General features: G+C 46.2%; 1 protein-coding gene across 5 annotated transcripts in view; it reads right to left on the bottom strand.

Moving 5' to 3' along the window:
- Positions 1-22,829, bottom strand: part of Dhrs7b (dehydrogenase/reductase 7B) — a 31,684-nt gene extending 8,855 nt beyond the window's left edge. The window contains exons 1-4 of one of the 5 annotated variants that reach the window (XM_076542507.1): positions 22,674-22,821; positions 20,898-21,019; positions 8,052-8,230; positions 2,883-2,992 (exon numbers count right to left, since the gene is read on the bottom strand). In XM_076542507.1, the coding sequence (XP_076398622.1) occupies positions 2,883-2,992; positions 8,052-8,223 (282 nt within the window). In that variant the 5' untranslated portion in view covers positions 8,224-8,230; positions 20,898-21,019; positions 22,674-22,821. Of the gene's footprint in view, positions 1-2,882; positions 2,993-8,051; positions 8,231-11,400; positions 11,463-20,897; positions 21,020-21,909; positions 22,596-22,673 lie in introns of those variants that run through there. The other 4 variants (XM_015992450.3, XM_076542508.1, XM_006973592.4 and 1 more) reach the window with 4 other exon arrangements.
- Between the last annotated feature and the right edge of the window lie 3,435 nt (positions 22,830-26,264).

Raw genomic sequence — 26,264 nt, 5'->3', positions numbered from 1 at the left:
TTAAGAACACTTTGACCCTCCTTAACCCTCCCTAATCACATAGCGACCACATGGTGTTTCCTGAGATCTTCCTGTACTTAGTGTCCCACTGTCTCTCTTCTGTAAACCTGTTTTGCAACTACCAGTGAATTTACTCCTTAAAAGGGGCCTAAGAAATGGACTCAGGCTGTTCTCTTTAACCCCACTTGGAGGCAGTCACTGGACAGATCTTGGGTGTGCCTCAATAAAATCAAGCTTGCTTCAAACTTGTCTCAAAATTGTGGTAGTGGTCTTATTCTCACCCGATGGGATTAGCACCCTGACCACAAAGGAAATACCATGTAAGGAAATGAGATGGGAATCAATATTCTACCATCAAAAAAGAAAATCAGAGCCAGGTGGAGGCGGCCCACGCCTTTAATCCCAGCACTCAGGAGGCAGAGCCAGGCAGATCTCTGTGAGTTTGAGGCCAGCCTGGTCTACAGAGCGAGTTCCAGGACAAACTCCAAAGCTACACAGAGAAACCCTGTCTCAAACAACCAAAAAAACAAACCGTCAGTTTTCCAACAAAGATGATTAAAGAGAAACGAGGGGTTAAAATTAAAAGCTAGGAAGTATATAGACAATGGAATAGTAAATAGCAAAAGGTCCCTCCCGGTCAGAAAATACTTTAAATGTAATAGAGTGCCCCCACGGTGTTGGCCCAGCCTTTAATGTTGTATTTTAAAAGTGGCGGGAATGGGCTGGAGAGATGGCTCAGAGGTTAAGAGCATTGACTCTTCTTAGGACTGAGTATGAAGGACTCTTCTTCCTAGTTCAATTCCCAGCAACCACATGGTGGCTCACAACCATTTATAATGAGATCTGGCGCCCTCTTCTGGAATGCAGGCATACATGCAGACAGAACATGTACATAAAATAAATAAATAAATTTTAAAGAAAAAGTGGTGAGGAGTCACACCATACAACAGGCCCACATGGGAGGTTTATTGAGGGGAGGGGAGAGAAAGGGACAGAGAAGGGGCAGAGACTGGTCCCTGGGGACTAGAGCGCAGGAAGAGAAAGAGACAGAAGGTGTACAAGGTCCACCTTTTATAAGGAAACATAGTGAATGCACACAGCGGTGCTCTTAGTGACTACAGCTCAGGACATATCCTGTAAGGACCCTAAGGGCAGGCCAGGACAGATGCCTCAATGCTAACATTTAATCCCAGTACTCAGGAGGCAGAGGCAAGTAGATCTGTGAGTTTTCAGCCAGCCTGGTCTACAAAGTGAGTTCCAGAACAGCCAAGGCTACACAGAGAAACCCTATCTCAAAAAACTAAAACAAAACAAAAAGAGTAATGAGAATAAACTCTCTAATCAAAAGATAGAGGCTGACAAAATGTATTTTTTAAATACATAATTTGTTTTTATGCTCACTGGCATTTTGCCTGAGTGTATGTCTGTGTGAGGATGTCAGAAGCCTTGGGAGCTGCCATTTGGGTCCTGGGAATTGAACCTGGGTCCTCTGGAAGAGCAGCCAGTGCTCTTAACCATCTTTCCAACCCCCAATAAAATGAATTTTTTAAAAACAATCCAACTATATGTTACATATGAAAGGCTCACTTGAGATCTAGACATAAAGATGCCTCATGCAAACAGCAACCAAGAGGGAGATACAGTAACTACACTACCACTAGATAAAATAGACTTTAAATGTCAAAGAAACAGTACAAGGATGTTATATATTAGAAGTTTATTATAAGAAAATATAAAATCATAAACATTTATGTAATAGCATATTCTGTCAGGCGTAGTGGTACTCGCCTTTAATCCCAGCATTTGAGACAGAGGTAGGCAGATCTCTGTGAGTTCAAAGCCATCTGTCCTACAGAGTGAGTTCCAGGACAGCTAGGGCTACAAAAAGAGACCCTGTCTCAAAAAGCAAAAAAAAATTAAATTAAATTAAATTAAAAAGAGAGAAAGAGCCGGGCGGTGGTGGCGCACGCCTTTAATCCCAGCACTCGGGAGGCAGAGCCAGGAGGATCTCCGTGAGTTCGAGGCCAGCCTGGGCTACCAAGTGAGTCCCAGGAAAGGCGCAAAGCTACACAGAGAAACCCTGTCTGGAAAAACCAAAAAAAAAAAAAGAAAGAAAAAAAAAAGAGAGAAAGAGAAAATTACAGAATGAAATTGGACCTTTTCCTAATACTATATATAAAGTTAACTCAAACAGGGCTGAAGATATGAAAATTAGTAATACAAATGTTATAAGACATTTTTTTAAAGAGTTATTTATTTATTTGTTTATTATGCATTGTGTTCTGCCTGCATGTATGCTGTCACTCAAGAAGAGGGCACCAGATCTCATTACAGATGGTTGTGAGCCACCATGTGGGTGCTGGGAATTGAACTCAGGACCTCTGGAAGAGCAACCAGTGTTCTTAACCTCTGATCCATCTCTCCAGCTAGTAAGACTTTTTTGTTTGTTTGTTTTTTTGTTTTGTTTTTCTTTTTTGGTTTTTCGAGACAGAGTTTCTCTGTGTAGCTTTGGAGCCTGTCCTGGAACTCACTCTGTAGCCCAGTCTGGCCTCGAACTCACAGAGATCCACCTGCCTTTGCCTCCCAAGCTCTGGAATTAAAGGCGTGCGCCACCACAGCCCAGCTGGTAAGACAATTAAAAAAAAAAAAAAATCTCCTGCCAACACCAGATGAGTATGAAGATTTCCCTAGCTGTTAGCCTAGGCAGTGGTGGCTGTGGCCGATGGCCATGTTAATGTGGATGGTTCTCAAACTGCTTGGAGCCTGCTGCCTTCCAGTAGAGTGTGATCACATGGATGCCTTGTAGCTCAGTTGTCCTAGAGTGGGCTACTGTGGCCTAGGACAGTTCTTCCGTCCCCAAAGAACCCTTGCTGTAGGCTCACCTGGGAGGTAGAGGAACCAGCAAGTTCCCTGGTGAGCTCTTCAAGGGCTTCCACATTTCGACCACAGAGCACCAGCTTGGCCCCCGCAGCATGGAAGACTCTGGCACATTCTAAGGGACAAGAAAAGAACTCTGACAGCTATAATTATCCAGTGCCGTTTTTCTTCCAAGCAGATCAGTTCAAAGTCACCAGCCCTGCACAGTGCCTGCTTCTCACATCCTTCCACTTATATGTAGACCGGTGTGGAGCTGGGAGGTAAGGTCAGTGCAGGGTTCCCATCCAGAGGTATGAATGACACACATTTATGAGGCAGAGAAAGGCCAGGAAGGTGGACAGGTCTGTGATACAATGCTCAGAACTTTCCACGGTGTTCTCATGTGGTCCTGAGCAACCCTGTGGGCATCAACTTACTTGTTATTGATGAAGCCCAGTGAGGCCAAGCAGAGTCCAAGACCAACAAGCAGAGAACCTGTTCAGTAAACTCAACCCACTTCCACAAGTGGTGCGAGCTCGCGTGTGCCTGTGGTCCCTGGAGGCTGCGGTCCAGCGCCAACACTGCTCCCAGACCACTAATGCAGCTGGCAGACACACATGCACAGTTCTTTGGAAAATCAAAGCGGAAAGGCCTGGGGGCCCTTCGGGGTCCTGACCCTGGAGGGTAGGTGCAGAGGAAATGCTGGAGGCAGGGGACTAGGCCATGGAAGGTGGATGCTGGGCCTAAGGCCTTTCTGGGCCAAAGAAGAGGTTTAGGCAGCAAAATTAAGTAGGGGAAAATAGGGAAATGCTTCTTCCTCCTTGTTTACTCCCCCAAACATGTCCTAGCTAACTCTCAGTACCCCAACATCTGCATTTTTGGACAGAGTGGAGCCCAATGTTCTGGAGAATGGACTTGAGCTGGGTCTATGCATAACTCTAGCTTTCTTCTGCTTATAGGTTCTGTGATATCTGCCTACGTTACAATCTGTTTCTCCCTTTCCCCTCTGTAAGATATAAATAATAATACCTCATCCAGAGGAGACTGAGGTTGAATGAGGTAAAGTAGGTAATTACATCATAGGTAAAGCATTATGAAGTATTTTTAATACCTGTTTCTAATACTTTAACCTTTCTGTTGTTTGGAGACAAGGCCTCATGTAGCCTAGTCTGGCCTTCAAACTCACCGAGAAGCTGAAGATGGCCTTGAACTCTTGATCCTCTTGCTTCTACCATCCAAGTGTTAGGATACAGGCACGCACCACCTTGCCTGGCCAATGCTTTAATGTTTCCAAACTGCCCCTCAAAAGTGTCCTACAAACTAAGCAGCTGGCAGAAGTGTAAACTTGTCTTGCGAGTGCTCATGCAGCTGTCTTCTCAGGACACATGGGTCCCTCACCAATCTTAGAGGCTCAGGCAGTCTAGAGGTTTCTTAGGCACTATGGCTAAGAAGGATGGGACAAGCCTGCCTTGCAGGGCAATTCAGCCTCTGAAAGCCTAGCAAGGAACAGGGCTATCATTTGCTTATCTGAGAAGGGGCGGGCAGGGTCAAAGGTCTACTGTACACTGTGCACAGAGGGGCAACAACCCTTCCCTCACACAAGAGCTGGGTAAGAGGGCAGAAGAAATTCATGTCCTTCACAAAAAAGAGAGGTGCTCTGCCAACTGAGCGGCTGCTCATGGGACAGGGCGGTACTTGTGTGCCCTGTGGCTGTTCCTTCAGCCTCCTGCACAGCATTCCCCAGCAGATCAGGCCAGCAGCCCTCACCCTTCTGGAAGGAGGTGCTAAGCAGACTGCACAGCAGGGTCCTGTCATTTCTGAAGGAAGCCAGCAACTTTGTTCACAGGCTCGTCCTGATGGAAGGCTAGCTCCTGAGGCCAGACCTACTCACCTGGCTTACTACAGCATCCTACAGGTCGGAAGCTTGGGCCCTGCGGGTTTCCTCACCCTGTCTCGTCCTGTCCTAACCAAGAGACGGGACATTTTAGGAAGTGATGCATAGGAACGAGAGTGAGGAGTCATGCTGGTGTCTAGACAGCTTCTAGAAAATGATCTCCTAGATTTTATGTGAGCTTTGCGTCCTAGAGATGCCTAAAAGGGAGGGAATTAAAGTCGATGTCGTGACAGAGGTGAGAACAGCCTGGAAGGACTCCACTTGGCTTCCTGGAAAAGCTGATATAGGAGGCAGGAGGGCCGAGGGAGAGGCCAGCGGTCATCTACGGCTGCAGACAAGTCCCCAGCACTGCTGGCATGCCTGGGCTCCAAAGCAAGACAGCTGTGCATAGCCATGCTTCAGGCTGGCACCGGTCGGCATCCAGAGCATCCAAATCCTTCTGGACATTTAGTCAGTGTTCTACAAGGACAAGGCTCATGTAGCTTAAATGCACAAAACAGAAGACAAACTTTGAGAACCAGTCTATGTGAAAACGCATTCTCTAATGCTGACCCTCGCTCGGGGCAGCGGCCACGGTAGGCAGGACCATATGGATGTTCTTCCTAGAAGACGCTAGAGGACAGCAGCATTTCCCCGCAGCACCAGGGGAGTCTCTTAGGGACAGACCTAAGGCTCTGTCCCACTGTACGTGGATGGACTCCTGCTGCTAAGACCTTACATGGGCAGAATGTAAGCCCACTGACGGGGGCACAGAAGAATACACTATGTTCACGAGCAGTTTCTTCAATCACATTTTCTGTTCCCTTCAGTCTGTACTGGGAGAGAAAGCACAGATAACAAACAGACAATGTCCTACACATCCACATGTCCAGCGCAGACAACAAACAGACAATGTCCTACACACCCACATGTCCAGCGCAGACAACAAACAGACAATGTCCTACACATCCACATGTCCAGCGCAGACAACAAACAGACAATGTCCTACACACCCACATGTCCAGCGCAGACAACAAACAGACAATGTCCTACACATCCACATGTCCAGAGCAGACAACAAACAGACAATGTCCTACACACCTACATGTCCAGCGCAGACAACAAACAATGTCCTACACACCCACATGTCCAGCGCAGACAACAGACAATGTCCTACACATCCACATGTCCAGTGCAGACAACAGACAATGTCCTACACATCCACATGTCCAGCGCAGACAACAAACAGACAATGTCCTACACATCTACATGTCCAGCGCAGACAACAGACAATGTCCTACACATCCACATGTCCAGCACAGATAACAATGTCCTACACATCCACATGTCCAGTGCAGACAACAATGTCCTACACATCCACATGTCCAGCGCAGATAACAATGTCCTACACATCCACATGTCCAGTGCAGACAACAATGTCCTACACATCCACATGTCCAGCGCAGACAACAGACAATGTCCTACACATCCACATGTCCAGCGCAGACAACAAACAATGTCCTACACATCCACATGTCCAGCGCAGACAACAGACAATGTCCTACACATCCACATGTCCAGCGCAGACAACAGACAATGTCCTACACATCCACATGTCCAGCGCAGACAACAGACAATGTCCTACACATCCACATGTCCAGCGCAGACAACAGACAATGTCCTACACATCCACATGTCCAGCACAGGTAACAATGTCCTACACATCCACCTGTCCAGTGCAGACAACAGACAATGTCCTACACATCCACATGTGCAGCGCAGATAACAATGTCCTACACATCCACATGTCCAGCGCCCGCACTGCACCACTCCAATCCCACTAGCTGTCACTCTTCGAGGACTTTAAAATTTGTTCTTCTCGAGCTAGGCATGGGAATCTCAGCAGCAGGGAAGCAGAGGTCACAGGACCATCACAAGTTCAAGGCCAACCTAGTCTATATAAGCAGGTTCTTAGCCAGTTAGGGCTTCACAGTAAGACCCTGTCTCAAAAAACAGAAAAGTAAAAATAAACCCAAATTGCTGCTCTTCAGTGAGATCCTATAAGCAGCTGCTGACTGCCCTATTTGTAGCAGCTAAGTGAGGTCAGAGGCCTGACCAATGCATAGGCCTAGCACTGCTGTACTTCCAGCACTCGGGAGGCAGAGGCAGGCAGATCTCTGAGTTCGAGGCCAGCCTGGTCTATTAAGTGAATTCCAGGACAGCCAGGGCTACACAGAGAGACCCTGTCTCACGGGGCGGGGATGGGGGGGAATCTAAAGATCTAAAAGGCAAACCCAGGGTCGCCCTCAGAGACCTCGCCTACCAGCCATAGCATCGGGTATACAAGTGAGCCCAAGGGCCTTCCCCAGCTCCCCTGGCACACACACTGCAGGCCTGTCTGCTCCTTTGTGGTCCTCTAACACCCACCGTCCACACCTTTCCCACCCTTCTGCTCCCACCTGTGGATGAATCTGGACTATCCCTGGGACTCACACATTCTCTGAGGGCTCCTCGCTTCCCCAGCTGCGCCTTTAGGATTGAGCTCTGGAGTCAGACCTGGGTTTGGCTCCTGGCTCTGCAGCTGCTGCTGCTGCAGCAAGTCCTAGTCATGGCGTCAGGACTCTCAGCTGTGAGGGCACAGAGAGCACTGCTAACTGTCCCTCCCTACCACGCCTGTTGGGAACATGCTGCTGAGGCGGGAGTTGCAGCCCAACCCCAGGGCTCCTCATCCTTCCTCCCTGGAATGGCACTGGAGCCCCAGGGAGCTGCTATTGGGGAGCAGAGGCTGGGAAGCAGGGCAGGTGCCCTACGTGGCAGGTCTGTCGTAAGCCTCTGCCTAGGCTGCTGGAGCCATTGACAGAGCTCCGGGGAAGGAAAGGGCAGAGCCTCATGGAGCACACTTTCCCCAAGACTCAGAGGTATCACTGAAGGGCGAGGGCACTGAGCTGGAAGGCCTGGGTGTGGAAAGCAGGGGCCTCATGGACCTGACCTCCAATCCTGCTGAGTCCCTGATGGGGAAGAGGGGAAATCGTGGAAGGCAGCGCCAAGCCCTAAACCCAGAAAACAGTGAACACACCCATGCACCTAGTTCTCCGTATCTGAAAACCCCTCTCTCAATATGTAGCAAGGCTGAGGAAGGCCACTGCTTCCCAGCAGCAGCCTCGATACTCGCTCTCATCCTCCACACTGAGGCTCGGCCTTTCTGGCTGCCCACACGCCCTTCTTTCCAACTGGACCATGGGCAGCGGGTCCCTCCCACATGTCCTGTGAGGCCCATGAAGCCTGCTGAGTCCACTCCTGGCATCACAGACCCACGACTTACCTCTGCCGAGCCCCGAGGTGGCACCTGTGACCACCACCACAGCATTCCTCAGGTAAGCCCTGGAGCGGATCCGCTGTAGCACCCGGAAGAGGCTGAAAATCCCCAGGCAGCCAAAGAGCAGGGGCAGGATGGTCGTCTGGGTGACCAAGTCCATGACCCTCTCCTTCAGCATACTCTTCCTGGAAGAACCAAGCCAAGTCGATCAGGGACAAAGCAGGAGAAGCGGGGATTGGTCAAAGCTACGCAGACCCCACTCCAGCCTTTCCATGTAATAACTAGGATGGGAGGAGACTGGGGCTCAACCCGGCTGGGTTGAGGACTTGGGGAAATTTTTTTCTCACTACAATCTCAGCTCCTTGTACCAGGTAAGACTCGGTGTGGAACGACCCTGCCTTGTCCAAAATGGCCCAGGAGCTGGTCATTTCCCAGATAATGGGAAGATGGGCGGGTAGGGCCCCTGCTCAGGGAAGGACAGCAGAGCTTAGCCTCTGGGACATGACCCAGAGCTTTGCTAGGCTTATTAACTGGAGCCCACTCTGCACACCCTCTCATGGGACCCCCAAGGCCACAAGCAGCAGAGTCTCAGCCCCCTTTCAAACCCACAATGTGGAAGTGAACCACAGCTGCACTGAAGGCCACAAGGGCAGAGTATCGAGAATTACTCAGTGGCTCCAGGAACTCACAGACGCCAGAAGTGGTGCGGCAATAGCAGTGCAGAGCCCTGAAGAACCAGCCAGGGGGGTGGGTGGGGCGGGGGTAGGGGTGGGGGCACTCTAATCCCACTGGCGCTTCCAGCTTAGGCCTTTGTCCTCCTCGCTCAGGCCTGTTAAGAGGCCTGATGAACTTTCTTTGTGCATGGCTCGGGGCACATTCATGGGATGCAGCTGCCAGCAGGAGAAGCAGCCTCATGCAGAGCCACCTCAGACCTCAGAAACTCGCTTCACAGCAAACAGATTCTAAGAGAGACCTTGGAAACACTCGTTCTTTCCAAATGCAAGAGACTTACTGAGTAGCGTTCAATGAAGTTTAATTTTTGTACCTGCATAGATTAGTTTAATTAAATGAACAGAATATATTTTGTCACATGCACACAAAAAAGTTTGCATCCCACCAGGCAGTGGTGGCGCACGCCTTTAATCCCAGCACTCGGGAGGCAGAGGCAGGTGAATCTCTATGAGTTTGAGAACAGCCTGATCTACAAAGCAAGGTCCAGGACAGGTTCCAAAACTACACAGAGAAACCCTGTCTCAAAAAAATTTTTTTAAAAAAGTTTGCATCCCATGTCTACGTGCGTTTATCCGGACTTCCTTCAATGATGGACTACAACGTGGAGGTATAAGCCCAATAAACCCTTTTCCTCCCCAACTTGCTTTGGTCATGTGTTTCATCACAGTGACAACCCTAAGACACAACCATTTTTCAAATATTTAAATACCCACCAACCTATTCTACACTGCATTGCGCATGACCCCACCGATGAGCCTCCAAGCTGCTTGGGCCTTCCTGGCCTCTCTGAAATAGCTGGATGAAGACAGCCAAGAATATGGGTAATCTCACTGAAAAGAAGAAGGGAATTTGTCTTGGGCAGTCATATTTCCAGACGAGGAAATAAATCTTCTCTATAAAGCAAGGCCAAAACCAAGCCTGTTTCCTTTCAAAGTAGCTCACAAGAGGGCTTTAGTGCATTTATAAAAACACACACGTTATATCCAAATGCATATTTACTTCTAGTTCAGGCTTTGGCTAAACTACAGACCAGGAAGGCAAGAGTGACAGAATGGGATTCCAATAGGAGGCAGAAGCAGAGGCAGTGGGATCTCTGTGAGTTTAAGGCCAGCCTGGTCTATAGAGTGAGACCCTGTCTCAAATAAAAATAGATAGGGTGGAGAGATGGCTCAGTGGTTAAGAGCACTAACTGCTCTTCCAGAGGACCCAGGTTCAATTCCCAGAATCCACAGGGCAGTTCACAACTGTCTGAAACTCCAGTTCCTGGGGACCTGACACCCGCACACAGACATATACGTAGGCAAAACACCAATGCACATAAAATAAAAATAAATTAATTAAAATTATAAATAAATTAATAAGCCCCCCTCCTGGGTGGTGCTGGTGCACACCTTTAATCCCAGCACTCAGGAGGCAGAAGCAGGTGGATCTCTAGGCATTTGAGGTCAGCCTGGTCTACAGAGCTAGTTCCAAAACAGCTAAGGCTATACAAAGAAACCTTGTTTTGAAAAATCAAAAAGAAAAACAAAACAAAAGCCAAAAAGAGGGCAGGGACAGACTTACTTTGCTTTAAGTTTTCCAGATATCAACTGGTAGGAAAAAGGGATAGAGTCTTCCCAGGGCTATTTGACCGGAGCAGGAAACAGGGAGAGAAGGCTTCCTCAAGAGAAAGCACAGTGTGCTCTGTGCTCACAGACCACCCAGGAGGGAGGCTGGGCCGCCTACCACGCAGTCTGCACACGCAGTCACAGCCACTCCTAACCGCCAGTAAGCAAGGCCGCAGTCTGCACACGCAGTCACAGCCACTCCTAACCGCCAGTAAGCAAGGCCGGCCTTGCACTAATGAGCCATATAAACTGGTGTAAGTGACAGAGCTGAGGGGCTCACAGGCTAAGACTGTCTGCTTGTACGTTAGTGAATTCTCGACCTACAGTGAGCGTGCCTGGGTACCCCTTTAAGGTGTTCCTCGGGCCAGGTGGCCAGAGCTACGAGCTCTCTCAATCAGCAGCTCTCTTTGGCAATGGCTTCTAGAACAGCCACTTAGATATAAAGCTGTGTCACCCTGATGATAATGATCCTTTCAATTACTTTGGTCAAAGTTCACCATTTTAAGTCAATGGGATCTGTTCCTCAGGCTCCTTTATACACTCAAGCAACGTTTTAAAAACCAAATCATCAGTAAAAACGGGCCATTGTAATCTAATCAGAAACTACGCACAGAAATTAAACATGTAAATCCGAAAATCACAGAACAGGACCTAAGAACGCTCCAGAGCTTAGAGAGGAATGGGTCCAGGTCTGTAAGAAGGGAACCATGCAATATCATGCCATGTTACAAACAAACTGGGCCAAAGGGCAGACGGGGTTCCAAATGGAAGACAAGAATGTATCTGAAGAAATTTGAAATTCCTATCTATTTTCCGAAAGTCTGAGAGGGGCAGGAATAATGGTGCAGACCTGTAATTCTGGCACTCGAGGCAAAAGCGGAGGATTAGCCACAAATTTAAGTAACAGACAAGACAGGACTTCAGTCCGAGAAGAGGAAGTGGGAGGGAGAGACACCCAGACAGCCTGCCCATTCCTCAGCCCCAACTCTGGTTAACCATTAGCAATTAGAGCCCACCTGCTCTGCCTCAGCATCTGAAGCCAGCCAGCCACCGCTCTCCGGTCCCAGCTCCCAGTCACCTTTGACGTTGAAGACACGGAGACTTTGGCCTGAATCCCAAGTCGCCTACTAGGTCAGGGAGTCAGTAGAGTGTCTGGCCTCACACCCAGTCTCCTCCCACCTCTGTTTCCTTCTACAGTTCTTTTCTGTTTATAAAATACACCATGTTGTTGGGTTTTTTTTTTTTTTCTTCTTTTCTTAGTGTTCTTTGTTTTGTTTTGTTTTGTTTTTGTGAGACAGGTTTCTCTGTGAAACAGCCCTGGCTGTCCTGGAACTCCTTGTTTTGTTTTGTTTTTTGAGACAGGTTTCTCTGTGTAACAGCTCTAGCTGTCCTGGAACTCAATCTGTAGACCAGGCCTGCCTCTGCTTCCCCAGTGAGGGGATTAAATGCATGCACCACCACCATGCCGGCTTCTTTTCTCAGTATTGTAGTATTTTTCTTTCTTTCTTTTAATTTATTTACCTCTATTTTATGTGCATTGGTGTGAGAGTGTCAGATTCTCTAGAACAGACAGTTGTGAGCCGCCATGTGGGTGCTGGGAATTGAACCCGGGTCCTCTGGAAGAGCAGCCAGTGCTCTTAACCGCTGAGCCATCTCTCCAGCCCTGCAGTATTTTTCTTTTCTCTCTGTATCCTAGAGTCCTGGCTGCCCCAGAGTCTCTGTGACTGAACCTCCTGAAAGAAAAGACTGCACATCTTAAACTCTCTCTTCTTCGTCTCCTTTTAAACAAAACTCCTGCGTCTCCATCCCACCTTTTCTCTTTTCACCGACCATTCCTCTGTGTATGTCCCTTCCTCTACATGGCAACCTGCTACTGATCTCACTGTGATTTATTTCTTCTTATTTTTTTTTCCACTCATAACCACAACTCACACACAAGGACACATAGTACTGGTATTGGTGTCTCTTTACTCTCCAAAACAATGCTAAAGGAAAGAATGATTGCTCTATAGGCAACTGGCACTCCATTTTCATGGTGAGTTTATTGCTAGACTACCACTGAGGAGAGAGCCTGGTGCTTTGCACAAGTGAAAAAAAAAAAAAAAAAAAGCATCAACTCACCTCCACAACAGACTTTCCTACCCTGCAAATACCCCCAGTAAGGTAGAAAGGTGAGTTGAAATAAAGAACTGCACTTAAGGAGTGGAACCAGCCTGAGAGAAAGAAGGCAGTATACCCAGAAAGGTAAAGCCATCTTTGGTGATTTTTATAAGAATGGCTCCCATCGGCTCATAGATTTGAGTACCTGGTCACCAGAGAGTGGCACTATTTGAAAGTATTAAGAGGTGTGGCCTTGTTGGAAGAACTGTGTCACTGGGGGGTGCTGTGGAATAATCTTTTGTACACTGTGAAGATGTGTCTTTGTCAAGGCACCTTCTGATTGGTTTAATAAAGAGCTGAATGGCCAATAGGTAGGCAGGAAGAGGTTAGGCGGGACTTCTGGGCAGAGAGAGAAGGGGAGATGTGAATTAGGCACAAGAGAGACACCACAGACATGGAAAAGAAACAGGAGGTGCGAGATAGAAGAGAGGTAAAAAGCCATGAGACAAAACATGGATAAATAAAAAAAAAAAAATGGGTTAATCTAAGTTGTAAGAGCTAGTGGGACAAGCCTAAGCTATAGGCCAAGTTTTTGTAAGTAATAGTAAGTCTCTGTGTCATGATTTGGGGGCTGGCAGTCCAAGAAAGCCTGATACAGGGGTGTGGGCTGTGAAGTTTCAAAAAAAAAAAAACATTCCAAGCCCAGAGTCTCTCTCTTCCTGCTGCCTGCGGATCCGATGTTTAACTCTCCGCTGCTCTGCCATGATGGCAATGGACTAAACCTCTGAAACTGTAAGCAAGCCCTGGTTAGATGCTTTCCTTTATAAGAGTTGCCATAGTCATGGTGTCTCTTCACAGCCTTAGAACACTGTTTAAGACACTATCTAAGTCCTTTGACATCACACATGGAGCTATAGGATTTGGAGTTTGCCTTGATGAATTTCCATGCTTTGGCCCAGAATTTCCTCACTATGCTCCTATTCCTCCTTTTTGGAATGGTAACATATATTCTGTGCCATTATATGTTGAAAGTATGTAATTTACTTTTTGATTTTACAGGGGGTTACAATTAAGAGATTGCCTTTGAGGGGCTGGAGAGATGGCTTAGCTGTTAAGAGCACTCACTGACTGCTCTTCCAGAAGTCCTGAGCTCAATTCCCAGCAACCACATGGTGGCTCACAACCATCTATAGTGGGATCTGATGCCCTCTTCTGGCATAAAGGTATACATGCAGATAGAGTGTGTGTGTGTGTGTGTGTATAATAAATATATATGCATATATATTTTAAAGAGATTACCTTGAGTCTCAGAAGAGATTTTAAACTTTTAAATAGTATTGAGACAGTGAAAGTCTATGAGAACTTCTTTTCTTTTTTTTGGTTTTCCGAGACAGGGTTTCTCTGTGTTGTTTTGGCACCTGTCCTTGATCTCGCTCTGTAGACCAGGCTGGTCTCAAACGCACAGAGATCCGCCTGGCTCTGCCTCCCGAGTGCTGGGATTAGAGGTGTGTGCCACTACCACCTAGCTCTATGAGGACTTTTTAAGTTAGACTAAGTGCATTTTATATTATGGCTACAAGCCTATGGCCCAGGGGTTAGAATGTTGTAGTCTGAATGAGAATGACCCCTATAGGTCCATATATTTGAATGCTTGGTCCCCAGTTGGTGGAACTGTTGGGGAAGGATAAGGAGGAGTGGCCTTCTTGGAGGAGATGTGTCACTGGAGGTGGGCATTCAGGTTTCAAACGCCAAAGCTATTCTCAGTTAGATCTCTCTGCCTCCTGTGTGTGGATCAGAATGTCAGTTCTCAGCTCCAGCTCCAACACCATGCCTGCCTGCTGCCATGCTTCCCGCCATCATCATGGCGGCATGGACTCACCCTCTGAAACTGCAAGCCCCCAATAAGCTCTTTCTTCTTCTACTAGTTATTCGTGGCATCTTAGCGCAGAGACATAAAAGTAACTAAGACACCACCCTAATATACCCAGCAAAACTTTATCATAAATGAAAGGGGAGGAAAAAACTCTCCATGACAAAAGCAGGCTAAAGGAACTTATGATCACAACCAGCCTTACAGAAGATCCAGGAAGGAAAACATCAGAAGCAAGAGAAAGACAATTATATCCAAGAGACTACAGAGAAGAAATTACCAAGAAAGCATCAAAGGCAGCAGGATGACAGGACCCAGCATACACCTTTCAAGAATGACTAAATGTCAACTGTCGATTAGAAACACAGTCCTTCCTCTTGCCGCCTCTAAGGAACACACCTTGTCAGAGAACAGACAGTATCTCAGGGTGAAAGATGGAGCTCTAGGTGCTTTCCTGTTGCTACAATAAACACCACGACCATATGAAACTGAGGAAAAGGAAAGGTTTATTTCAGCTTACACGTGCAGGTAACAGTCCATCCATCACTGAAGGAATCAGCAGGAAACTCAAGGCAGGACCCGGAGCAGAAACCATGCAGGCAGGCTGCTTACTGAATCCCTGAGTCTCTCTTGGATACTTGTTCAGCTAGCTTTCTCATACACCCCAGGCCCACCCGGTGCCACCTACAGTGACGGTGCCACTCACAGCGGGGTGGGGGTGGAGGGTTCTACATCAATCACCAATCATGACAACGCCCTCCAGGCATGCCCTCAGGCCAACCTGACCAAAGCAACTCTTCAATTGATATCCCCCTCCCAGATGACTAGGTTGTATCAAGCGGACATCTGACGCTAAGGAGAACAGATGGAAAGAGGTCTTCCAAGCAAATGCAACCCAAATCCAAGCAGGTGTCACTATTTCAGTATCTGACAAAACAAACTAAAAATTATACCCAGTCAGAAGATAGAAAACACAGTTGCTTCATACTGCTGAAGGGAGCAATATGTCAAGAGGAAATTATATTATTATAAACTATATATTATATTATAAATATATAAACTGACTGATTAATCTCAATACACTAACCAGTGACTTCAAAACCTCCACTCTCTCAGCCCAGCACTCAGGAGCCAGAGGCAAGTGGATCTCTGGGTTCGAGGCCAGCCTGGTCTACAAAGCAAGTTCCAGGACATCCAGGGCTACACAGAGAAACCCTGTCTCGAACCATGCCCCCACCCCCACCAAAAAAAAAAAAAAAGAAAGAAAGAAAGAAAGAAAGAAAGAAAGAAAGAAAGAAAGAAAGAAAGAAAGAAAGAAAGAAAGAAAAAGAAAGCATCTTCAACAAACGGTGCTGGGAAAGCTGTATGTCTACATTTAGACAAATCAAACTCCATCTTCATCTCTTACCTTGCACAAAGATCAATTCCAAATGGATCAGAGACCTCAGTTTAAAGCTGGGTGTTCACTTAAAGATAGAAGCATACACAGGACTTCCTTATTTGGATTCTAGACACTCAGGCAATAAGTCCAACAAGGAGCAAGTGAGACCTAATAAAATGAAAAATCCAATACTCTACAAAGGAAATTGCTAATTGTGTGAAGAGGCAGCCCACAGAATGGGAGAAAATCTTTGCCATTTATCCATCTGACAGAAGATTAGTGTCTAGATATACAAAGAGCTTAAAACCTAAACATCGGATCCCCTGGAGTGACAGTTACAGGCAGTTGTGACCTCCCAATGAAGGTGCTAAGAACTGAACTCAGAACAGCCAGTGCTCTTAGGCACTGAGCCCCTCTCCAGCCCCACCCCCAGAAAGTGTAACCTTTTTAAAAAGGAATAAAGGCACTTACTCTTTCCTAGCTCGTGTCTGATAAGCATCATCCAACAAGACATCTCCTGTCCCCACGCCAGTGACAGTGTTTAAGATCAGGGGCGGGGGAACACCTTCAGGCCAGCAGGACTTTGCTGGGACAAGCTACAGTGCTGTATTTGGGGCTGTCAGCCTAGGGCACCACATCTGAAGGAATGCAGATCGGCATCAGTAACAAAATGGGAAGCAAGGCTAGAGCGTACTTCATGCCAGTCCTGCAAAGAGCAGGTACACTGAGCATCTCTGGTCTCCAGTAGGCACATGCCCCCAGCAACCCTGCATACAGGGTTCAAAGAGGTTCAGTGCCAGGCCCTGCAATATGGCCACTGGGAGGCAGCCATCAAGCATTGATCACAAGGCAGTGCCATGAGGAGGCCAAGTGCCACGTCATGGCAGAGCGCCAAATGGAGGCTGACCATTTATTACAAAGTCTCAGCTGTTCACCTTTAATCCAGGACAGACAATGCCTACCTATACACTTGGACATAGGCGAAAACTGGGATTTCAAGGTCGTTGTGTGGCATTTCCTCCAAATTACAATACTCCCTCTAAATAAAACATTCCCCACAGAAAGGAATGGGAAACTCGGGAGCATTAGGAAGAAAACGTCACACACAGAGAACAGAAACTTGGGTGACTCTCAAAGGCCACTACTTAGCAGTATAAAAACAAACAGTTGCTGGAGGCGAGACTCTGACCAGCCAAACCGTGGAAAGAAAGATGTTCCAAGTGTCCAGCTGCCTGCAGGCTCCTCAGAGAGCTCCGGGCTGCAGTTTCAGAAGTCGGCCCCCATGTGAGGGTGGGCCTAAAGAAGCCATGTGTAAAACCACGGGGCTGGGCTGGCAAAGACAGACTGCAGGACTGCTCAGAGTCGCACCAACCAGAGTGTCTGACCCAGAGCCTGAAGGCCAATTACCTTTAAAATAATGACACAAGCCAGGCAGTGGTGGCCCACACCTTTGATCCCAGAACTCAGGAAGCAGAGGCAGGAGGATCTCTGTGAATTCCAGGACAGCCTGCTCTACAGAGTGAGTTCCAGGATCCATGACAGCCAAGAGTATAATACAGAGACTCATCTCCAAAAAAAACCAAAAACAACAACAAAAAAAAAGCAACAAGACAGACAGACATTTTAATTAGGAGTTAAGTCAGAGATCCAGACAGGAATGGAGCTTAGACATCAGTTTCAGAAATGGATATAAAACAAAGCAACTCAAGGTATCTGATGGGTATCTGTCCCAGGTGGAGCTGCTGCAGCAGACATTCATTCAATACTCATCAAGAACTACTGCCTGGTGCAGACACTGGTGCTGCCAGGTGTCAGAATGAAACAAACTGTCCTCACAGAAATGTCACAGCAGTGGGAGAGATGAACACAGGTAAACAACATGTATTATTATATAGGTAACACGCTGAGCTGCTAAGGGCAAAAGTAAAGCCAACAGAGGAATAGGAAGTGATATCTGCTTAAAAACCTAAAGTGTCTGTAATTCCAGAGTTCCTGAAACAAAGCTGTGACTACAAAGTTGTCTGACCGACTGTTAGAACGTCAGTGATGTGAAGAGGTTGGAACATTGCAAGACCAGAGCCCAAATTATCTTGGGCCATCTCTAGCCTCCTTACTAGTCATTTATCCTCCAACTCTGTATGGGACCAAACCTCTTTGTGAACATGAGATAAATGCTTTGGAATGTACAGACTCCCAGCTTCCACCAACCAAAAGGCTACAAATGTTGCAGATATCTGTGGCTTGGAATTGAGATTTTTCCACTTTTCTATAACTGACTACCAGATGTTTCCACCAATGTGTTTGCAAAGCGAATGGAATTATGGTTTCCTTTGTTGTGACTGTAACTCACGCAGCTATTAGCACATGGGATTGTATTTGGCTCCAGAGTAAACTCTCTCTTATTCTCACTGTGTTTCGGACATTGACAGCTGATAGATCAAAACTGGATTCCATACTTTTCCCAGTTCTATTCTGTCCATTCGAAACATGAGGCTCTTCATATTTCTTCTTTCAGTTAACTAAGGATGAGAAACCAGAGCCATATCGAGATTTAACACAACTATGAACAATAGAGGAAGGACAGCACCAGGCAGGAAGGAGATATAGGAAGGGAAAGGAATTTCCCAGAAACCTGGTTGCTCCATAATCAGACTGTCAAATAAGGAGGAAAAAAGAAAGGAACTAAGCTAGTCTCCCCTTAGATAAGCACATGATATGTTATTAGCACAGGCTAATTTTTGTTTCACTACTCTTACCAAATCCCTAGTCAACCTGTAACTCAGAAAAACTGGGCAAAGATCCTTTCCAATATAGCAAGTATTTTTTCAGAGGCTGTTCTCTATAACAAAAACAAATTCCCACCTATCCTATTAATCAATGTACTAGAATAAATGAGCCCAAACAGACTCTAAATGTTGGGAAGGAAAAAAACTAAACAAGCGAGGAGGGGTTACCCAGCTCATGAAATGCAAAACTTCCAAGTCTGAAAGTTTGTGAAACTTTCAAGACTCAACAATGCCTGTCCTGAAAGCTCTGAGTCAACAACTGCTGGGAACAGAGGTCCAAGAGCAAATGATGGCTGATGGAGGGGAGACTGCTCAGTGGTGTAGCGGCCTGCAGGGTGAACAGAAGCCAATGATGGATCTCCCATTCTGCGATGGGCCTTTCTTTCTTTTTTTTTTTTCCTCAGCGTTCCACACCATTTATTAATGTGGTTTACATCAGATCTGAACCCTGCAGTTCCCAAGCATACTGTGTTTACATCTTTCAGCTGCTTCTGCAGTCTCAGGTCCGTCTGCAGAGGACCATTCAGTGAATGAACACAGTCTACAATTACTGAAAATAGAGTGCAGTGAAATGAGTTAAATATAATTTAGGCACATATTGATTATGAAAATAGGTATCTCTCAATACAATACTTCTCTGACTTGGTAAAAATAATAATACAAAGAAAATAATTCATTTTCAAAGTTGCTTTCCTCTCCCTGTAAAGGAGCACTCTCCTCCCACTGTGCATGTGTGCCCTTTGCATATGTAGATAGAAGAATAAGCTACAGAATAATGAAGACATGCCACTCTCCTGAAGGAGACAAGGTCACCTGTGATGACTCACTACCTCAAGGTGACCAGTCTGTAGGGTTTAGAACCCATATGGACGCAGCTTCTATCCCTGCTCTTAGAAAACACATAAGGACACGGGACACCCACTAAGAAGGCCCTACTGCTGTTGTTGCACAAGAAAACTGGACTAAAATTTCACTTACAAACAAGACAACAGAAAAAAAAATTTAATTAACAGCCACAGTTACCCCCTGATTGATAATGCCACTTACACTAGTCAAATGCCTAATTTTTAGTCATCAATTTTTTTGGTGGCTACAATCAAACCATCAGTTTATAATTCCTTAGTCCCCACTGTAGGATTTTAGCTGTAATTATCTGATGTTGCCTTCTCATATGGGACTCTGCAGGATTTATTCATACTTTATAGCTCCAACTGCAGTGGATTTAGATTGAATATCTATTTTAAGCTGATCCTGTATAAACTACTTGGCACTACATGAACTGTGCTGAGGATACAGCTCAGTGTTTTGATTCAGAAGTATCTTCCTATGCTTGCGATAACTGAGCACGAGAACTGGACTAGGGAATGGACAGAGCAGCCTAATCTGGTGCAGAATGGAACTCACCCTAAGCTGCAGCATGCACAGCTGCAGCAACTGGTGGATCCGTCCTTCTCCTGCAGAATGATTTACGAGGTCTTTCCTTCCATTCTGTCTCAAAATGTGAGGACAGAATATGACTCAAGTTTAACTACTGTCTTTTTTTTTTTTCTTAAAAAGTAAACATTCCAGAAATGAATCAGAAAAGAGCCATAGGGAGTCTTTCGATGGGCCTTTCAGTGACAAAGCTGCCTTTGCATAGTTCATGTTCCTGTAAGTAATCCCTCACCCAGTCTCCTGTAAATCACCCTAATCTCACTGGTTTACCACCCCTGACTTGGGTAGGATCACTCTTCTAGTCTGTCATTGCTCTCTACATGGAATGAATAGGCATTTTTGTATCTCCAGAAAAAGTACCTCTACCAGGGCCTGCCCTCCAGTCTTGGCCTTGTGATCTCCTAACTCAGAGTAACTGGAACTTCAGGCATTCCCAAGTGCCTGGCACTGGGTGTAAGGAGGAATCTGGCCTCCACACTATGCCGGGGCACAGCTATGTGATACAGACTTTTAACAACTTTCAATATAGTTTCATTTACAGTGACCAACTCAGAGACCATCTTCTTCCCTGAATGGGCACAGGCTTTGCATAGAGGCACATGTCTGAGAGCCTGCCTCCCTCACTAATGTGCTGCAGCTTAGTTTCTGTGACTTCTGGAACGTGGCAATGCCACCGACTTTACTCTGTATTGATGAAGACCCTGGGTATCTATCTACAACAGCTGCTATGATGGGCGCCCCAGTAAGCTTCCCTCCCCTCTCTTTTAAGATAAGTAGATCCTGATGGCTAATTCAAACTGTATCACTAAGGGATCCCCTTCCCACCTGCTACTTCTCTAAAGTCCCCTCCCCCCAAACAGAGTTAAAAGACAGAAAAGCCCTTACAGGCAATTCCACTAACAGTAGCATGGATGTGTACATTTGAGGCACAAAGATACTCACCTAGAATCTCTAGGTTACAAACTTCTAGGAGGGCTTGCTGTTCCAAGGGCTTGCTATGGTGTGCTAGGGTCCATTATGGAGAGTGGGACCAAGGGCTTCCAGGCTGTGGTGTCTGGGAAGCTCTGAGGACAGAGGGCCAAGTCCATGAAGTTTGTGGATATCCACAGCGGTGACCCACCCTGTTAACTACTATATTTACATCGCCTGCACCATGTGTTGCTCAGACAGGGTGTGCTGGACATCGAAGAAAAAGATCATGCTGCGCTGGGACCCAAGTGGTAGATCTGCCATAAGAAGCCTCTGCCTGACCATGAGAGCATCCTGGAACCTAAAGATGAGATCCTGCCGACTCCACCCCACCCCATCTCAGAACAAAAGAGTGGGAAGCCAGGTGGTGCACACAGCACTTGGGAGGCAGAGACAGATGGACCTCTGTGAGTTCGAGGCTAGCCTGGTCTAAGAAACGAGTTCCAGGACAGCCAGAGTTACACAGTGAAACCTTGTCTCAAAAAACAAACAAACAAAAAAGCCGGGCAATGGTGGCACAGGCCTTTAATCCCAGCGCTCCAGAGCCAGAGCCAGGCAGATCTCTGTGAGTTTGAGGCCAGCCTGGTCTACAGAGCGAGATCCAGGACAGGCACCAAAACTACACAGAGAAACCCTGACTTGAAAAAAACAAAAACAGCCGGGCGGTGGTGGCGCACACCTTTAATCCCAGCACTCGGGAGGCAGAGCCAGGCGGATCGCTGTGAGTTCGAGGCCAGTCTGGGCTACCAAGTGAGCTCCAGGAAAGGCGCAAAGCTACGCAGAGAAACCCTGTCTCAAAAAACCAAAAAACAAAACAAACAAACAAACAAACAAAAAAAAAAAAAAGAGTGGAAAGTCAGAGCCATCTGCCATGCCCCAGCCAGTGCCTATAGGGTCTTGGAAGCAGCATCTAGAGGCTGGCTGTTGTCCTATAAAGGCATTTAATAAAATACTGAACACAGACAAAAATAACAAAATTAACCACCTGAGAGACAGTGCAAGGTCGTGTTCGCGTGGAAAGGAATATGTATCAACTCTCAAATCACTATACTGAAGGCTTATGAACTGAAGAGAATGTTATGTGTACCGTGTTGAGTACCCACTACATACAGCCACTAGCTAAGCCCTTGAAAATAAAATCTCATTTACACTTCACTACTGCCGTCTTCCTAAAGTGTTAACCGAAGAAACGGTCGCTGAATGTTTAAGACATCTGCCCAAAGTTGCACCCACTAAGCGGCAGAGCTAGGGCTGAAAGAGTGTGTAATCTAAGAAAGCCATTCCCATGGATGTTCCAGAGTCAGTATCTTGCCCGCCCTTCCGAAAACCCAGATCTACTTTGCTAGTGCTAACCATGCCCCGGCTGGGGTGCCACGGGTCCGGGCTCTCCAGCCCTGGTCACGCATCCACACACGCCGCAGGAGCTGTGCGCACGCGACCTAGCGCGATCCAGGCTCAGGTGCCCTTTGCAGACCCAGACTCGCACACACACAGACCCAGCGACCTCCCCGATGAGCACGCCGGGCCAGCATTCCAGCCCCGGCGCCAAAACCCAGCTTCCTTCAAAGTGGGGCGCTGCAGGGAGCCGGAAGCCATCAGAGCCCACGGCCTCCTCGCAGCGTGCTCCGCCTCGCCGGGACTAGAAGTCACTCGAATCGGATGCACCACACCGCACGCCTCAGCTCTAGACTGGACACTGCTCTCCTCATTCTCCCTCACCAAAGAGGCTCCTACATCCCTAGTCTTTACCTAGAGGATGGAGAGACCATGGTCAATCGGCTTCATCCTCCCGCCTCGGAATTGACGTAATGCAGCAGGCTCGGTCCAATCACAACGCTTGGAGAGCACATGCGCTTTGGAGATGCGCCGCCCGCCCGGCGTACGGTTTCACCTTTGAGTGAAACCATCCTGCTTAAGTCCTTTCCCTGAAGTCTTCCGGAGGGAAATTCCGAGTAGTGGCTTGGGTTCCGTTGGCTTTCGGAAAACAATTTACACTGCAAAGCTGAGTGTCATGGCATATACCTGTTATCCCAGCACTTTGGAGGTGGAGAGAGGAAGTTGAGGAATTCAAGGTCACCTTCGGGCTAGGCTGCATGACACTTTTCTCAAAAAGCAAAAGTAAATGCTACAGCTGTATTATAAAGAGCGATGTGATGTTGGTACAAAGATGAAGGGGGGCGGTTAACAGTTTTTTGTTTGTTTGTTTTTTAAAGAAAACCCTACACATAAGTAGTCACTTTTCCTTCTAACAGGTAGCCACGGTTAATACAACTAGGAACCTATTATTCTACCAATAGTGCTGGGTCGGCCAACTGGGGACTGGGGGACTGGGGGGGGGGACTTTTTTTTTTTTTTTTTTTTCCGTTTTTCAAGACAAGGTTTCTCTGTGTAGCCCTAGCTGTCCACTGTCCATGGAACTCACTCTGTAGACCAAGCTGGCCTGGAACTCAGAGATCCACCTGCCTCTGCCTCCCAAGTACTGGGATTAAAGGCGCGTGCCACCATCAACCGGCTTGTTTGGTGGGGTGGGGGAGGGTGGTTGGAAACTTTTTTTTAGACGGGGTCTTACTACGGGTGTAGCCCCGGCTGTCCTGATCCTCCTTGAACCTCCTACCTCAACCTAATTGCAGGGTCACAAGATTTACCCCATTACATGTAGCAAGAACAGTGACTTTGACTCTCTTGCCTCATGCAAAAGAATTCTAAACAAATGCTGACCTAAATGTAAAATATACAGCTCTTCAAAAACAAACAAAAAAGCACAACTCTAATAGCAAACTAACTTGACCGTAGAAAGGAAAAATAGTTTATGGCAGAACACAAATACCAACTCTAAAGGAAAAGGCTGATAAAAGTTATCATAGCAGGAGTCTGAAGAGGCAGGCAAATCTCTGTAAGGTTGAGACTAGTGTGGTCTACATAGCGCATTTCAGAACAGCCAGGGCTACAGAGACACCCTGTCTCAAAATATAATAATAATAATAATAACAACAATAACAATAACCATAATACACAATTGGGGCAGGAGAGATGGCTTAGCAGTTAAGAGCACAGGCTGCTCTTCTAGAGGACCCGAGTTCAATTCCCAGCCCCCGCATGGTGGCTCATAACTGAACATCTGGAATTTCAGATGATCTGACACCTTCACACAGATATACATGCGGGCAAACAAGTACACATGAAATAAAAATTAATTAAAAATAATAAAATACACAATTAAGAGAGTGAAATGCAATAAGATTTGTAATATATATCTAGAAATTAATTTTATTTAGAAAGATCCAAAGCTTCCAAATAAATTTATTTTATTTTTATTGTTGTATATTCATTATAGAAGGGCTAGAGATACATAAAGATATTTTCATACAAGTTTATAACATGTTGTGGATCGAGGCTCTCAATCAACTCAAGCAGGCACAAGAGGTTTTTGCAAAGCAAGAGTTAATATAGGGCAGCACAAAACAAAACAAAACAAAAAACTGATCAATCGGGGCCACAAAACAGATTCAGAAGCTGAACTATGACCCAGAATGCCAGCTAAAGCAAATATTTAAGCGCGCGCGCGCGCGCGCACACACACACACACACACACACATCATGAACATCAGTGCTACAATTACAATTTCTCACCAGTCAGAATTCAAAGATTAGAGGCTATCCCTATGGTTCCATCATTGTCACCGGACGTACAATGCAAGCTTTTCAGACCAACTAATCAGGCTCAGTTGTTCTTTTTGTTGCTAGGAACAGCCATCATATTTCTAGAGAACTAACGATGTACAACAGACTGTTTCTATATTTTAAATTTTTTTTATCTATTTATATTTTATGTATAGTGCTCTGAATGGATACTTGCATTCCAGAAGGGGGCATCTGATCCTATTACAGATGGTTGTGAGCCACCATGTGGTTGCTGGGAATTGAACTCAGGACCTCTGGAAGAACAGCCAGTGCTCTTAACCTCTGAGCCATCCCTCCAGCCCAGTGTTTCTATTTTTTAAGGAGGAGTGGGTCAGTTATTGGAAAGTCCCTGGCTCCCCCAGAGCTTGGGAACTTGAACTATTTTTCCCTGCAAGTAAAATGGAGTCTGAAGTCAAAACGGCAGTACTTATGGCAAAATGCTTTCCCCTGTTCCCAGCAAATGTACGTTGCTCATATTCCCCTCCATTCTTTCTGTCTTCCCCTTTCTTATCTCCCCATTACACTGTGTATGTCTTTCCACAGCTATCATTCCTCATTAATCAATTATGTTTAAATTAAAATCCTTACAAGTATCCACAAAATCTGGAAATACAGTGGAATATTTATTTTGTTATTGTTTGTTTTATTGCTTTTATTTTGAGAGACAGGATCTTCCAAGTTGCCCAGGATGGACTCAATGAGCTCAATCCACCCTCCTGCCTCAGTCTTTTGAGTAGCTGGGAATATATATATATATATATATATATATATATATATATATATATATATATATATATTATAACAATATTTATATCACCATGAACACCTAGAAGAAATTTTATTTTTAAATATACGTAAGCTACATTTTCAAATATGTTCTGTATCTTTCCTTTTAACATATCCACAGATGTTTATGTGAGAGCATGGCTTCTCTTCACAGTTTTGAAAACTTTATACTCCTGTTTGCCAATTCAGAATGATTCTGAATCATCCTGGAAGATTAATCCCATTTACCAAACCTTAGTGAACCCACATTTCATTCCGGCTTAGAGACTGTTCTAGAAGCAAGACAATAAATTCCAATGTACTTTGCAGCCCATTTGAATTGGAATTATCACATGCAAGTATAAGAACTTGAACTTCCCAGCCAGGATATTACACAAATAGACCCCACTGATTAGGAGAGCATCGTGACCTCCTGTAGAAACAGGACAGGGGACGTTTATTTCCAAGATGGACTAAATACATTTTTCCTATTTCTCCCATTGTGTATGAATCACACCCTGAACACCACCAGACGACTTAAAGGTAGGGAAAAGATAGACCAGCTAGGACCTCAGGCCCCAAGGAATACCATGGTGGCTTTCATGTATCCCAGATGGGATACTGGAGGAAGAGGCCACCTAGAGAGGCCAACAAGCACAAAGTCCCAGGAAAAACTGTTCTCTCTGGCAAAGGACCAGGAAAGCAGCAGCTTAGAAAGGAAAACAACTTTCAGACAATAACAGTTCAACTCTTTCCAAAACCATGAAAAAAAAATCCAGCCCTCCTCCATGCTTGCTCAGAAGAAAGCCTAGAGTGCCACCCATGCCACTGACTGGGTGGTACAGTCTCAGGGAAGGACATGTGGCAGGCTGGGACCTCCATTCCCGGTAGACT

The sequence above is a fragment of the Peromyscus maniculatus genome, chromosome 8 (assembly GCF_049852395.1).
Source record: "Peromyscus maniculatus bairdii isolate BWxNUB_F1_BW_parent chromosome 8, HU_Pman_BW_mat_3.1, whole genome shotgun sequence".
Lineage (NCBI taxonomy): Eukaryota > Metazoa > Chordata > Mammalia > Rodentia > Cricetidae > Peromyscus > Peromyscus maniculatus.
This window is presented reverse-complemented; position numbering and strand designations above follow the sequence as displayed.